Genomic DNA, 14,574 nt, shown 5'->3' on the forward strand with positions numbered 1-14,574 from the left:
TGACAGTGGCTGAACACGAGCCAGCATGTGCCCAGGTGGCCAAGAAGGACAATGGCATCCTGGCCTGGATCAGCAATAGTGTGGCCAGCAGGAGCAGAGAAATTGTTACCCTCCTCTACTCAGCACTGGTGAGGCCACAGCTCAAATCCTGTGTCCGGTTCTGGGCTCCTCAGTACAAGAAAGACATTGTGGTGCTGGAATACGTCCAGAGAAGGGCAGTGGAGGTGGTGAAGAGTCTGGAGCACAAGTCTGATGAGGAGCGGCTCAGGGAGTGGCCTGGAGAAAAGGAGGCTCAGGGGAGACCTTATCACTCTCTACAACTGCCTGAAAGGAGGTTGCAGTCAGATGGGGATTGGCATCTTCCCCTAGATAACAAGTGATAGAACAAGAGCAAATGGCCTCAAGTTTTAACAGGGGAGGCTTGCAGCAGATATGAGGAAAAGTTTCTTCATGGATAGGGTTGCCAAGCACTGGAACAGGCTGCCCAGGGAAGGGGTCATCGTTACTAGTATCTACAAGACTTGTAGATGCGGCACTTTGGGACAGGGTGGACTTGGCAGTGCTGGGCTGATGGTTGGACTTGGTGATCTTATAGGTCTTTTCCAAACTAAACAATTTAATGCTTCCATGATTCTATAACCTCTATTTGTGGGAATAGTGCCAAACACCCAGTATCTTTACCAAGATTAGGACAAGAGAATATTGACTCTAGAGGTTTCACTAATCTGTGTATGTGATTTAAGGTGCTGTGGTAAAACTATTTTGGTGGAAAATCCACTACATGAGTGTGTGACTGAACATAATCACATGCATGGAATGCCTGAGACATGTTTTGTGCGTTACAAAATTAGCAGAGACCCCAGGGACCAATCAGAAGGCAGTGGTTTATCTGTAACAAAATTAAAAGGGAGCTCATGTAGGAAGAAAGGGGAAGCAGAGGAAAAAAACACCTGGAGAGCTCAAAACTGTAACACTACACCAGTGTGTCTTTTTCTTATTGCTGACGTATTTCTTTTTTACATTTAGAGTTTTCCTTGCAGTTGATCTCAACCCCAACATCTACTTATAAAATTACCTAAAATAAATTTTATCAGCTTCTAAATAAATGTGTATGAAACAATAACGGTCTTTATGAATGATTGTATAAGACATTCTGACAATATAGTATATTAAAGTCACATGTAAGTTGCTAAGGCAGTTTAGTGTCATAGCTAATTTTCCCTTGCAAGTCTCTCATTAATTCAGCAACTAGTAATACTCTCCCATGGTCCATATTTTTAGTAGTCTACACAAAACCAGTATACCTGTGGCTTATCTGGGTCCCTCTAAGGCTGGACATGGTTTCTTCCAAATTCTGTCTCAGGTCTGCAATGTTCTTAACGGTTCTCATTCTTCTTGTTTCAGGGTCTTCCCCTGGAGGAAAACAGTAAAACCAGCATAGACTTAAGCATGTGTGTTATTAAGGTTGAATAAAGTGCACAAGAATGCACACATATGATTGTAAATATCTTTTAATATTTTAAAAAATAAAACTTCATCCTTTCATTAATAAAACACATATACACTCATAAACAACATGTGGTATATAAAAAACCCCACCTGCCTGTTAAGGCAGGCCCAAATCTATCAATGAAACTCTGATTTACAGTGTTGGGATTTTTATCCTCTGTAATCAAGGCAGGATGCAGCCCCAGACCACTTGATAAATTATAAAGTCCCTTTTTAGTCCTTGACATTTTACATAACTCAGTAGTAAAAAAAGCCACAGTAAATCTGTGATCTGTCATCCCAGAAAAAACTGGGATGACTCTTAGAACAACTCTTCAGCATTCACTTAACATTAACAGAGGCTATTTCAATGTACTTCTTAAGTAAGGCACTTAACAAAGCATCTTTCCTAGACTGTAATGCTTTTCTGAAGGGGGACATTATTCTTCATATGGGATAGAAAAAAATATGCTTCTTGAGATACAAATTGGAACACCCTAAGCACACACATCATTTATACAATTAGACTTTTCAACAGCCTTCAGGATTCATTGTGAAAAGCTAGTCTCATATCTCAGATAATGAAGCTTTCAGAACTTCACCTGTAACATCCAGAACAATGTTTACTTCACACAATTAAAAACAAATTTAAAAGAGAACTTATATATGATATGTTACAAAAGAGAAACATCATAAACCTCAAAGAAGCCTCCAGTGGTCATATACAAAAACCTAGAAATGCAGGTTTTCTAGGAAATTCATAGATCAAGGAAGTTGAATTCATTTTACTTTTGAACAACAAGAGAATTCCAAAAGAAATTCTATGACAAAAACCTCTGATTTCTTCAAGGCTAGTGTTCTACTTCTGATCATGTCCTGTATGTGTTTCTTGTAAAAAAGCTGGCAAGAAGCCATTAGAGTTATGTATTAGAGTTAGATGTATTTTACATGTATTAGAGTTACATGTATAATGCTGAACTTGAAGTGCAAATAATTCCTTTTTGACTCTATCAATTACAAATTTCATATCATACCTCACAGGCGTTCTGCAGTCAGGTCCTATTGCCCAAACACTCTGTAGGCCGCTAAGAAAAGTCTCAACTCCTGACATTATATGGAAATAAATTATTTAATATAAATTCCATATAAACTTTAATTCCTCCTCAACAGGCAAACAATGCATGTAACTAGCCAACATTACCTGCAGTTGTGGCTTAATGTCAAACCAGCTTTCACAGCAATACAATTTTGAGGTTTTCCCATCTACCCTGCCCTGGTTGTGTCTTCTGTCCTCTTTGCTCCAGACAAACAGTCCTTTGGGAAATTATGTTTGCTTATTTCATCACTCAAAAAAAAATTCTTCAGTGCTTTAATGATGCTAATGTCTATAAATGTCTGGTTTGGCACCATGAACTGACAGTGGGATCAACATGTGGACAGGATGGAAAAATGCAGTGGGGATACAGGTCCTGCACTGCTGCCAAACTCTGTCTTCTCAAGCCACACCCCAAGGCCATGTCTGTTCACAATATTTAGTTTCACAAAATAAACTACCTGTGTACATTTTTACATATAGTGTTTTGCAGGAGAAAAATGCCTGCACTGAAATTATTTACAACTGTTCCTGTGTTTCAAGCTACATGTGTTCGCTAAAGCACTGGCAATCAATGTACTCATGGATCCCAGCAGCTCTTTGCAGAAGTTTCTGTACCACCCTGGAGCTTCCTGTGAGGCAGGAGGGCTCATGGCCAGGCTAGGCTGAGGACATTTACATCCTGTTAGACTCAGACTGCTTTTTAAAGCCCAGACAATTTCCAGGCACACTGTCCATGCCTGCCTCCAGCCAGCTGTCTGTGGTGCACTCAGTTCCTCAGCCACTGCCCTTCGCCTTCGCCCCTCTGCCAAATGCATTCAAATTGACTTCCAAGAGCACATTATATTCCTGCCATAATACCTATATCAGGAAGACCTTGCCCTGCCTTGAACCAGAGGTGAAAGAGTAGCTTGTTGGTATAAGAAAATCTTCTATTTACACAGAAAGACAAATTCTGGGGTCTTTGCAGGCAGAATTAAAGGCAAAGCAGTACTTTACCTTTATATTCATTTGAGGAACTGAATATAATTCGTATTTTAGAGTGACGTTGCCCTTTTCCTTCCTTGTTTATCCTTGTCAGTTGTCCTTTGCTGTATGTTAACATTGCAAATTCTTGCAGCAAAAATGACAGCAGCTGTCTTTTTTAATATGTATTGCACAGTAAATGGCATAACAAAGCCTTGAGGTATAATTGCAATATATTAAATAAAAAAGGTACATATATGGCAAGCTGCCAAAATATATTTTCACAGTAAAGAATACTTCGCTTTCAGACAAATTATACCATAAAATTAGGTTATTCTATCCTGCAGAGGTGAAAAACTTGAGATCTAATGTCTTTTGATCTCTCAGTGACACAGCAGATAATTTCCACCAGTTTTAGCAAAAAAAAAAGAGTTAAAACCAAAGTTTTATTATACTAAAATACTACATAGTACTATTTTAATAAAATCTCCCACTAACTGCTAGAGTGATTTGAAAGAAATAGTTCTTTTTTCTTTCCATCATTCTCTAAATGTCACTGGAATCCTGCTGTACCATGGATGAACAAGTCAGAAAGTATAAATAGTTGACAGTGAAGAAATATTCTGTACTGAGTACAAGATCCTATGTTTTCATGATAGCACTGACTCCCCATCCACATCAAGGCTCCTTCTGTAAAGAGGACCATAGGGATGATGTAGATGTTAATTTTTCAGAAAACTAGCTACACTGTGCCTGCTAGTGGAGACACTTTGGTGCTTAATGCATCAGGACTGGTTCAAAGGCATCCCAGACTCCTCTGGGTACCTTGTTCCTTATAATATGGCACAGTCATCACAGAGTCTGGCCATATTTGCAGGACCTAACATATCAGAAAAGCTCCCAGTCTGTTATCTCAAGTGATTCTGGCTTATATACTGAGAAAAAATCATTCTGTATCACACATGGGGAAACTGGGATAAGACTAAAACTGAAACCTGAAACTTTCTGTCAAAATTCTGTTCCTCTCACAAGAAAGGCCATCCAATCATTTGTAGCTTTATCATTTATAAACATGAATATTCCAAAAGATTGTCCCCAATTTTTTTGCCTATAAACAGTGAATCATTATTCCCTCAGTAAATTTCTGGAAAATACATTGATTTCTTTCACTGTGTGATACATTCACAGGAAATCCAAATTGGACATTTTACAGAAACCACTAGATACCCAGGTCAGTCTTTTACATTCACATTTCTGAAGCTCCCTCATAATTTCACATTCAATAATAGTGTTCATAATAATTTCTGTTCTTCTGCACATGTAATCACAGCCCCAAGCAAATGGGAGTGTAACAATTCCATCAATTGTCTGATTTGCATGAAAGGATTTACAAATAAGAAACATTTCCCCAGAGAATTGTCCACTATGAGATATTAATTCAGAAAGGAAAGTACGAGTTTTACCCTGCAAGCAGGGAAACTGAGGCTTACAAGAGAGCAGGGATTTGTCAGTGGCAAACAGCTGAATAGGAGCAGAGGCACATTAGAGCCCAGTCTTCTGTGCTAGCAAGCTTTTGATCTCTAGCAGAAGCCCTTTTAACCTACTGGTACACTCTAATAATAAAAGGTATGCACACAAAGAGGATTCTTATTTCTTTCTTGTTTTGAGGTAACAGCTTTTTACACTATATACACAGCAAAAATTTTGTCCTTAATGTTTAAACACAATCAGGGCTAACATATCTACCAGCAAGAAGCTCCAGGCTAGACACATGGCATATAACCTTTGAAAAGCAAGCAGCTACTTCAACCATTTAACTGAAGACTGAAGAACAAAGCTTTGGGAATGAGCACTTTGAGCACTCTTAAAGGGCTGAGAGATGAAAAGTAACACAGCAGCCTTTGAAGCACCTATGGCTGTGGACTTCAAATACTCACTGGCGTGTACAGACATAACAAAAGTGGCTATTTGAGCTACACTGAAACCCTGGCACTCACAATTCCACATGTAGGGGTGCAGTTATCTGCAGGGGGGCTAGAGAAGGGGGAAGAAACACTGGAGGGTCAGTTTGTAGGAAGGCCGAGATGTGCTTCGCCCCACCCAAAACTTGGGTTCAAGATATCAATTTCAAATTAATGAGAAAAAATATCATTAAAATAGATTTATTTAACAATAAACTAATAGCACTTAAATATTTCACCTTATTTTCAAAAAGCTAAGCTATGTTCAGTTATTCACAGGCTGCTGCGGCCCCTGCACCCATCACAAGCAATTTAGACATTTGTCTTCATTTCACACAGTCTTAAGATGTCACAGGAAGGAAACAAAGAAGAAATGGCTAGACCCTATTTTTGCATACTACTGCAAATAAACCCAGTTCTGTCTTGGGAAATCACTGTCAAGATCAAAAATCTGCTCTGTGCAGATATGTGCTAACACTTGGGTCTCCTCCTGCCCTTCCTGATGACAAGCCAAAGTTAACTTACCTAAAATATCAGTATAAAGGACCTGTTCTAGGTCACCCAGCATTGTTATTATGACATCTTCATCCAGATGTGCAGTCCCTTCACGCAAGCACCCTTCCTCCTCCTCCTCTGCCCAGGTCCTGCTGGGGAAATGGGATGTGCAGGACGCATTTTCATCATCGGATTTTTTGCTCTCCTCATTGTCAGTTTGAAAGCCTTCACCTGTACACCGGTCTCCTGACCTCTGGGATGTCCTGCTTCCAGCAGGTGGTATCCCCTGAAATGCCTGGTTTGTGGTCAATCCAGAGTGGCAGAGCGAGTGCACTGACTGTGAGAATGCCTTGGACAGGGAGCCTCTGCACCCAGCTTCTGCATGCCGCTGTTGGTAACTCTGGCTGGACTTGGAGGCGTTTCCAAACCAGTTCTCCCTGTATGAGTGTCGCCTCTTCTCCCCTTCACTGATGAGCGTGAGATTGGTTAGAGATTTCTGCTTCTGAAGACGAGCACACCCTCTTCTAACCTCCGTGCCTTTAAACACTGACAGTTCAGCAGATCGCTGCATCTTTCTGGCTGGGCTGCACCTCAGTTAGATTTCATATTTCTGAGATGGACAGCAGCTGAATTCCCCCGGGAGCTGCGGGCGGTGCTCCCTGCATCGCCGCACGCTGCACACCCCAGGTAGCACACGCTCGCACTCACAGGGAAAGCACAGCTCCCACATGCACTCTGCACACTGCAAGGGACTAGACAGGCACAGTCATCTTCTTTAAAATTACGCTGCTGTCTCTGCTCAGCCACTTCTCGTCCATCACATTAATCTGCAGTACTTACAGTCATTTTCACTTCGATTTCTCTCAAGCAGAAGAGAGTTGATCAAACACTCTGCTCCAGCACAGAAGTAATCCCAAAAGCCAACTGTGTTTTCCCCTCTCCATCCAATCACCAGTCTCATCGGAGCGGTGGGCCTGCATCTCTTTCTACAGCTGCTGCCTTCTGAAATCCAAAGTAGGCACAAGTACTGTCTCGGGCTTTTCCCTCCCTCTCACCAGCTCATGACTGATCCTAGTGCACAGCTCTTCACTTCAGATGGGCTGACACAGAGCTGCAAGTACAGCCTCCACGTCAGAGCTCAATAAAGAGCCAAAATTAACCACTGAAGCACAAGCCTCCTTACATTTTAGTATTCAACCTGCATTCCCAGATATATGACTCTTCTCTGCTACTGCAGTGAATGCTGCTGGCTGCCATGGCAGCAAACATCCTGGTGAATTAAACCGGAGACACAGAAGCCTCTGCCCAGTTTACAGTGCCACAGGTTTCAAGACACAGCTTCACCTGAATGGGATGCTACAGTAACAGATCTAGCTCATGGTCAAATCCTATTTTTCTCCCCGAAAGGTAAGGATGAACAACTATTTCTTCCATATCACTGTTACTCCCTATGCAGGAAGCTAAAAGCAGACTTGCAAAAGGACCTTCAGTCTTGCAATTTCTGCTCTAAATAAAAAAATATCATTTAATATCATAAGTATTGGAACACAACAGTATTTGTCTGGTAAAATGGTTCATAAAAGGAAATATTTAATTTCTTTCTCCTTAGAAAGCTACTCTGTTTGCACCTCTCTGAGATTCAGAGGCTAGTACAGAATTATAAAATCTGTAAAAAATCATTGTTCCACACTAATTTGAAGAAAATCTATTAATGGAGGAGTGATTTTTTTAATAAAGCAAATTAGTATTGTGTCAGAACTAAGTTCAGCAATTTTGAATGCTATTTTTAAATTCATTGTCCAGAGAGAAAGAAGACTTATGCTAAAATGTATATATTTTCTCACAAAGAAAAAGATATTAGTCCCAGAAATGGACAGATGAACAAAGAAATACCTGAATTTAATTATCATTTTTTTAGATACAAACTTTTTTATCTAGGGGAAATTAATTTCACAAAACATTATATAGAAATCTACAAATAATAAAACTGCTGTATAAAAATAAACTGCTTTTGTCAGTGTGAAAACATGCTCAAGTCTCTACCTGAGAAACCTTGACAGAAAAATAACCTTTAAAAATGCCACCCTAAGAATTACAAGCTGTTCACAGATTTCCTATATGAATAAACAGATGTTAGCAGAAGCTTCAGTGTGTATTTCTTGCCTTTCACTGGTTCAATTTACAGTTATTGAAGATACACAGGGGAAAATTCTCAGAAATTTCAAAGGAAAGGTACATTTCTTCCTAGATAACTCTCAGAAACATGGAATAACTCTCAGAAACATGGAATAACTCAGAAAAAAAAATCAGGAGTCCAAAGTAATGGTGGTTTTCCATATTAAAGCACTGGATTTCTGAGGAAGATATCAAGAGGAGGTACCACTCCCATCTCCACCTAGAACACACAGTCAAAGGGCAGACAAGATGAATGGTCTGTCTGCCTGAGTACAAAACTGACCCAAATATTAAACACCTATCACTTTTTCAGCATGGAAATAAAAGATAAGACTGCTGTGTTTACACCAGGGTCTGCCAGCTGCAGTGACATATGGGCTCTTGGAAGGGTTTTGTGAATGTGCTGGTGCCTGCCTGCAGCAGAGCAGGTGTGGTGTGGATGCCAATGGTGTCTCAGAGCTGCTGTGGTGCTGGTGCTGTCACAGAATACCAGAGCACTGCCTGCACACTCCTGTGTTGGTGTGCACTGACAGTGCCATGTGGCTGTCCCAGCCTGTCCAACACGCCTGAAAAAGCTGTGGTTGCTAGAAAGTCCTCACAGGGAGGTATTGACAATAGAGAATTTCAAAAAAAAGAAGGGCAGGGCAGTCTCACTCTTTTTTGCATTAATTTGTTTTATATCCTAAATTATACTCAAATTGGTACAGTATTCTCCATTGCTATATTTTGAATTAACAGGAAAGATAATGGTTTTTAGCTCAGTTGGTCAGGGCACAGTGCTAATAATGGCAAGGTTGTGGATCCAATCCCTGTGTGGGCCATTCACTTAAGAGCTGGACTTGATGATCCTTCTGGGTCCCTTCCAAACCAAATCAGACTGTGATTCTGTGATTTGGCTCTGTGATGCCAAATTTCTCTCGGTGATTGTCTTGGAATCAAGAGAACAAGCTCTTTTCCTACCATAAAAAGCAAGTCTCAATCTCTCCCTGATATTTCAAATCCATTAATAACTTCCCCACCTGCCCTCTCATGCCCCAACACCTGCAGGCAGTGACTTGTCTCCATGGAAAGCTGTAGGCAGAGGTGGGCCTGCTCTGCCTCCATGCAGGCTCCCAGTGAGCATGGTCACATGCAGCAGTCTGCACTGCAGGGCTGCACTGGCCTCAGGAACCCTTGTGGGCAGGGCACAGCCCTCGTGCCGTGCACTGCTCTGCTAGGGAAGCAGCGCATGGCACGGCTGCTCACCTCCAACATGAGACCAGATAAAAGCTACCAGAACTGGACAGGTACAGCCAGTGCTCTTTCTAGCTGGGAGCAGAAAAAGTTTTGGCAGGGGATGAAAAATGTTCACCCAATGAGCCACACCAAATCTCCCATAGGGTGCTGCCAATAGGTGCCACACCCCCCCCCCCCCCCGGCTGGACAGGTCTCTGGCAGTGACACAGCTGTGTCCTGGGCCACCCAGTGAGCCTCAGGGTCTCTGCTGACCTGTCACTGCTCCCAGTTGAGCTAGTCATTGCAGCCCAGCTTCAGAGCACACAGGTCACAGAGCATCATACTGAAAAGGAAAGACACTGGACTGTGTGAGAGCCGTGTGAGGGTAGCTGGCAGCTGCAGCACTCGTCTGCCTCACTCTGAAAATACACTGAAAACACAGTGAGTGCAGTGCTTTTCTACAGAGGTACTGAGGCTAATCACACAACCTTCATTCAGCCTTCCTGTGTACAGACATTTTACCACATCTCTTAATGATAAAGTCATATGAACTTTTCTCCCATTAATCCCATTGCCTCACGTGGCTGACAGGCCATGGTGATCATCCCCAGATACAACGGATACTTATTTATCTCAGACCAAGTACTCAGTAGAAACAACACTGAATTTATCCTTGTACTTTACCACATCCCTCTGCAGGGTGTCATTTGCCAAAACATAAAATTGCAATGTGAAAAATTCTTAGGTTTATTTCTTCAAAAAGAACTTTCTAAAGCTCAGCTCTCCATTTTAAAATGTTGAGATATAGTAACCAAAAAATACATCTTTCTATGGTAAGAAGAAAGTATAGGACAGTAGAGAAGAGCAAATGTCATGACAGCATTATTCCCCAACTACCTTGCAATTCAGTGCGCTCCCCACCCACCAAGCAGGAATATGTTTACATCAAGAACATGTTAGGGAACTTCCTCTATCACAGTCAGTGTAACATACTACTTTATTTTTACAGTCTCTTTCCTAAAAGGAATTATAAAAATTATTTTAAGAACTAATAATCTTTGGGCAATTTTGCTGTCAGATAAGACTTTCTTTGAAGTCTCAGTGGATGGTTTAGAACCCTACAAATGAATTATGTAATAGATATGGAAATGCATAAGATTATGAATCTCTTCAGTTAAGCTTACTTGAAAAAAAAATAAACTATTCCTGCATGTATTAATTATTTCTTTCAGAGAACAAAAAATTAAGCACAATAAACATAAAATATTTAAATTTGAATGTTTTTATGCTAATCCTGCCATTGAGATAGCCCTATAACTTTTAAAAGTACTGTTTCATTTCTGCTTCATTCATCAGATTTAATATAATTAGTCAATATTTATAAATTCATGAATAATTACTTAATCAAACATTTTCCATTAAGCTCTGAGAACATGCCAGCACTTGTGAAAGCCAAATGTTATCACTGATTTAATGAAATAATACTTAGTTTACTGACATGTACAGTTTACAATGGATTATTAACTAATTAACTTGCTGACATCCTTCTCCAATAAACCTGCTGCAGAAGGTGATAAATGTCACAGCTACTTCAAGAAGAAATAGTTGGTAAGAAAGTCTGAAAAACTTGTTCCCAGCCATATCGTGAATAACAACAACCAACCGGAGTTACTTTATTAGCCATTATTGCCATTATCATATTATAATCCTGCTTATAAAGATATATTCCAGTTTTGTAGAAACTGAGTGGGTAGATACCGAGTGGTCTTGTTGACGCAAACATTATATAAAGTACATGCAAGAAACTGTGTTCATACTTGAATGCAGAATTGTTCCTTATTTAGGGGACTCAGATTCTGTCTGGGATTTTCCAGAAGTCTGCACACCTGTGTGCCACATGAGCAACAAGCCTACCACACACAGAACACACAAGACCTACTCCTCAGGTGTCTCATGCCTACAAACAGGGCTCACTCAGTGGGAGTACATGCATCACTGGAGCTGTGCACACAGAGGGGATTCGAGGTGTGCAGGAAGACTAAAAGCTGCTCTAGGTGCACTCTCGTGCTGATCGCCATGCGCACTGTGGAAACACTTGAGGCTTTTATGGCTGAGCTGTGGAATATTCAAAGGGGGAAAAAGTAGGAAAAAGTCTGAAGCACTTCAGATCACATCTAGAACACATTCCCACCAGAGACATGGGAACAGATTTACAATACCTCTACCAAGATGCAGAACTGCTTTTTGGCATATGCCGTGTATACTGGCTTTAGGCATAAGCCATGTATATATTCACATTATTGGTGAACACATTATTGGTGATAATATAAAAATAAAGAGGATGTCCAGTTTATCAGGACAACCACAAGCCACACTTCTGAGTCTATGCCTACACCAGCTTCCTCACCTCCCTTGCCTTCCAGAACTATTCTCTTCTCATGACTGTGCAGGTAAAACCAAGAAATCACTCGCAAAGCAGTGGGCAGGAAACACGTGGCTTGAGCTCTGACTTTACCTTTCACCACATCTGAGTTGGAAGACAGGAGAAGCTTTAAAGGTAACCAGCTCCCTTGGAGGAGGAAGACAGAGGAGAAGAGAGCTGAAAACTCCCTCTACAGATTCTTCCTTTACTTTCTACTTTCCCATCATCACTGTTTAGACAGCAGCAAAGAGATGTGAACTGCCTTGCTGGACGCAGAAAGCAGAGCAATGAATTTTCACCACTACAGCAAGGAAATTATCTTGGGCTTGATTCCTGAATTACACCAGGAGAATGGTGCCTGGCCAACCACTCCTAAATAATTTTAAGATTATTTTTTTTTACATTCAACTTTTGTCTTTATTATGGAGAAGTCTTGAACTAGACAGGCTGAAAGCATCAGTTGAGATTCAGTTGGCTGATATTGAAGTGAGTTAGGAGCTCTGATATGACCAACTTGGCTGGTTATGGGAGCAGTAATCTTCAGCCAAGAAGCAATAACAAACAGGAATGTGTAAATATTCAGAAAATAGAGGAACAGTTTATACAACAACATTGGCCAAAATATTCTAGTCCTGAGGATGCGAGCCTTAGTTCTAAATATTTGGCACTTTAAAAATAATAATGATCAATGAAGCAGAAACACAATACAGGTGGGACAACACTTCATGAACACACTCCTCCAAGCTGTTTAGTGATTTCCACAGATGTTCACTCGTCAGCATTATCCTTACTGATCCTTACCATTTACAAACATATTGTGCTAGGGTGGTGGCTACTGAGTTTCAGAAGAATATCAAGATAATATAAAGATGATGTCCACCCACAGCAACAGTTGAAAATTTCAGGAAAAAGGTAATATCAAAATGAAAGAAAGTGGATTCATTGCTTAATACCCTGAAAATAAGTGACCAGACCACGGAAATTAACCTTCCTATCTCTTTGCTACTACACTAGTGTAATTCCTTGATCATATCAGAATAAATATGCTCTTAAGTAAAAAATTGAACTGTCCTTTCTCATAGGTAATCCATCATGGAATACTCCTCTGAGCAACTATCGCATGAGCTTTTATCCACGCAGATCTAACAACATAATCACCAATGACTTGGTGATAGTTCATCCATGCAGGAAATTAATTACTCAGCAAATATAGTACTTGATCCATTTATTCCTTTTGCTGCTAACAGTTAAATACAGGTGACACACCTCTGCTTCCCTATGTGCACAGCAAATCACTGACCACATTTTTCCAGTGGTTCTGCTTTACAGCCTGTTATGCCAATCAATGGCTAATGCCAGAGTCTAAATAATCAGACTAGGAACATCTCTGGTGTCTAGTTTTCTTTATGTCATTTTCTTCCTTTTGCTGCTGTTTAGTTTTTGTTCACAACAGTAAAAAGGTCATCAGACATGATATTCTGTATGATCAATTCAGCAGGTATTGAATAGTTTGGGGTTTTTTCTAGCTTCTCTCTGGATGATTCCTTGAAGCATCTCTTGATTTGTGGTAAGTGTTTCAATTAAACTCTTTATATATATTAGACCAAGGAGTCCAATTTCTGAAGTAATTAAAAACAATTTTATATTTTAGCAGGTAAGCATTACCTCCAAAGAGGTGATATATTTATCACAGAACCTGGCTGTGCAAATAAAGAATGCCAGAAGACTTCCAAAGGGACTGAGACAAACCAGGACAAAACCTATTTCAGTAGGAGTCAGATAAATGCCAAGACAGTCCCCATAAATCTTGGGCATCTGATTACCCTTCTGGTGGAGAGATAATTTTAGAATGATGTATCAAATTAGTGCTTTAAGTGAGTTATATCCTGTGTGAGAAGAACCAAGACTCATGACAAATCCATTTGAATGTTGACAATTTGTGGTAAAAGGGCAAAACTGTAGTTAAACCAGTGAGATAGGATATCACCTTCAATTTTTGTAAAATTATAAGATTAAGGATGCTAAAGAAAAACAAAACAAAGCCACAGCAAAAATAAACCCTTAAACCCCCAAGTAACAGCTCTTGCAGAGTCCCTTTGGAAGAACTTGTACACAACCCTGCAGTGCAGTTCAGTCCTGATGAGAAAGTGAGATGTGGCACACTTTGCTTTTTGCAGGGATAGGCAGAGTCATGGCCAGATCCAGTGCTGGTGTAACTCAGCTTGGTTCTGTTGACTTCAAAGGAATTATTCCAATATGACTAAAATATCTCATCCCTTCAGCTTTGTAACCTAGTAAGGACCTTAATCCATGTTTACAAGGAATTCCTTGTAACACAACCTTTAGCAGCTTAGCTCTAGCAGCAGCTTATATGTCAGGTACAATAGTAAGGACTTGCTTGTTTTCTGATACAGATTCATTAATGAAAGGAACATGTATATTATGTCTCAGTTCTGATGTTATGATTTAATTTGATGTTATTAAATGAGAGTGTTAAACTTTCTGAAGTCCACTTTCCACTGCTCCTCTTGGAACATTCAGTATGATTAAATGAAGTAACAATTACTTGAAACCCTAGATTGTCAAAGTGCAGTTTCTGCAAACTGATAAAGAGTGTATTTGAACAGAAGGAACCAGTTTAAATAGATAACAGTGGATTTGAATCACTAAACATGCATGACCTAAATTTTCTGTGTATTTAATACCCCTCATGATTGAAGGTCAGAAGTATAATTTCAACCAATCACAAAGCTCCCAGT

The 14,574-nt window shown here is 40.2% G+C and overlaps 1 protein-coding gene across 12 annotated transcripts in view; it reads right to left on the reverse strand.

Moving 5' to 3' along the window:
* Positions 1-14,574, reverse strand: part of NAV3 (neuron navigator 3) — a 509,384-nt gene that overhangs the window by 106,831 nt on the left and 387,979 nt on the right. For all 12 annotated transcript variants that reach the window (XM_063154995.1, XM_063154993.1, XM_063154989.1 and 9 more), the window contains one exon: positions 1,305-1,413. In XM_063154995.1, coding sequence (XP_063011065.1) covers positions 1,305-1,413 — 109 coding nt within the window. The remainder of the gene's footprint in view (positions 1-1,304; positions 1,414-14,574) is intronic.

Source organism: Melospiza melodia, chromosome 4 (assembly GCF_035770615.1).
Source record: "Melospiza melodia melodia isolate bMelMel2 chromosome 4, bMelMel2.pri, whole genome shotgun sequence".
NCBI lineage: Eukaryota > Metazoa > Chordata > Aves > Passeriformes > Passerellidae > Melospiza > Melospiza melodia.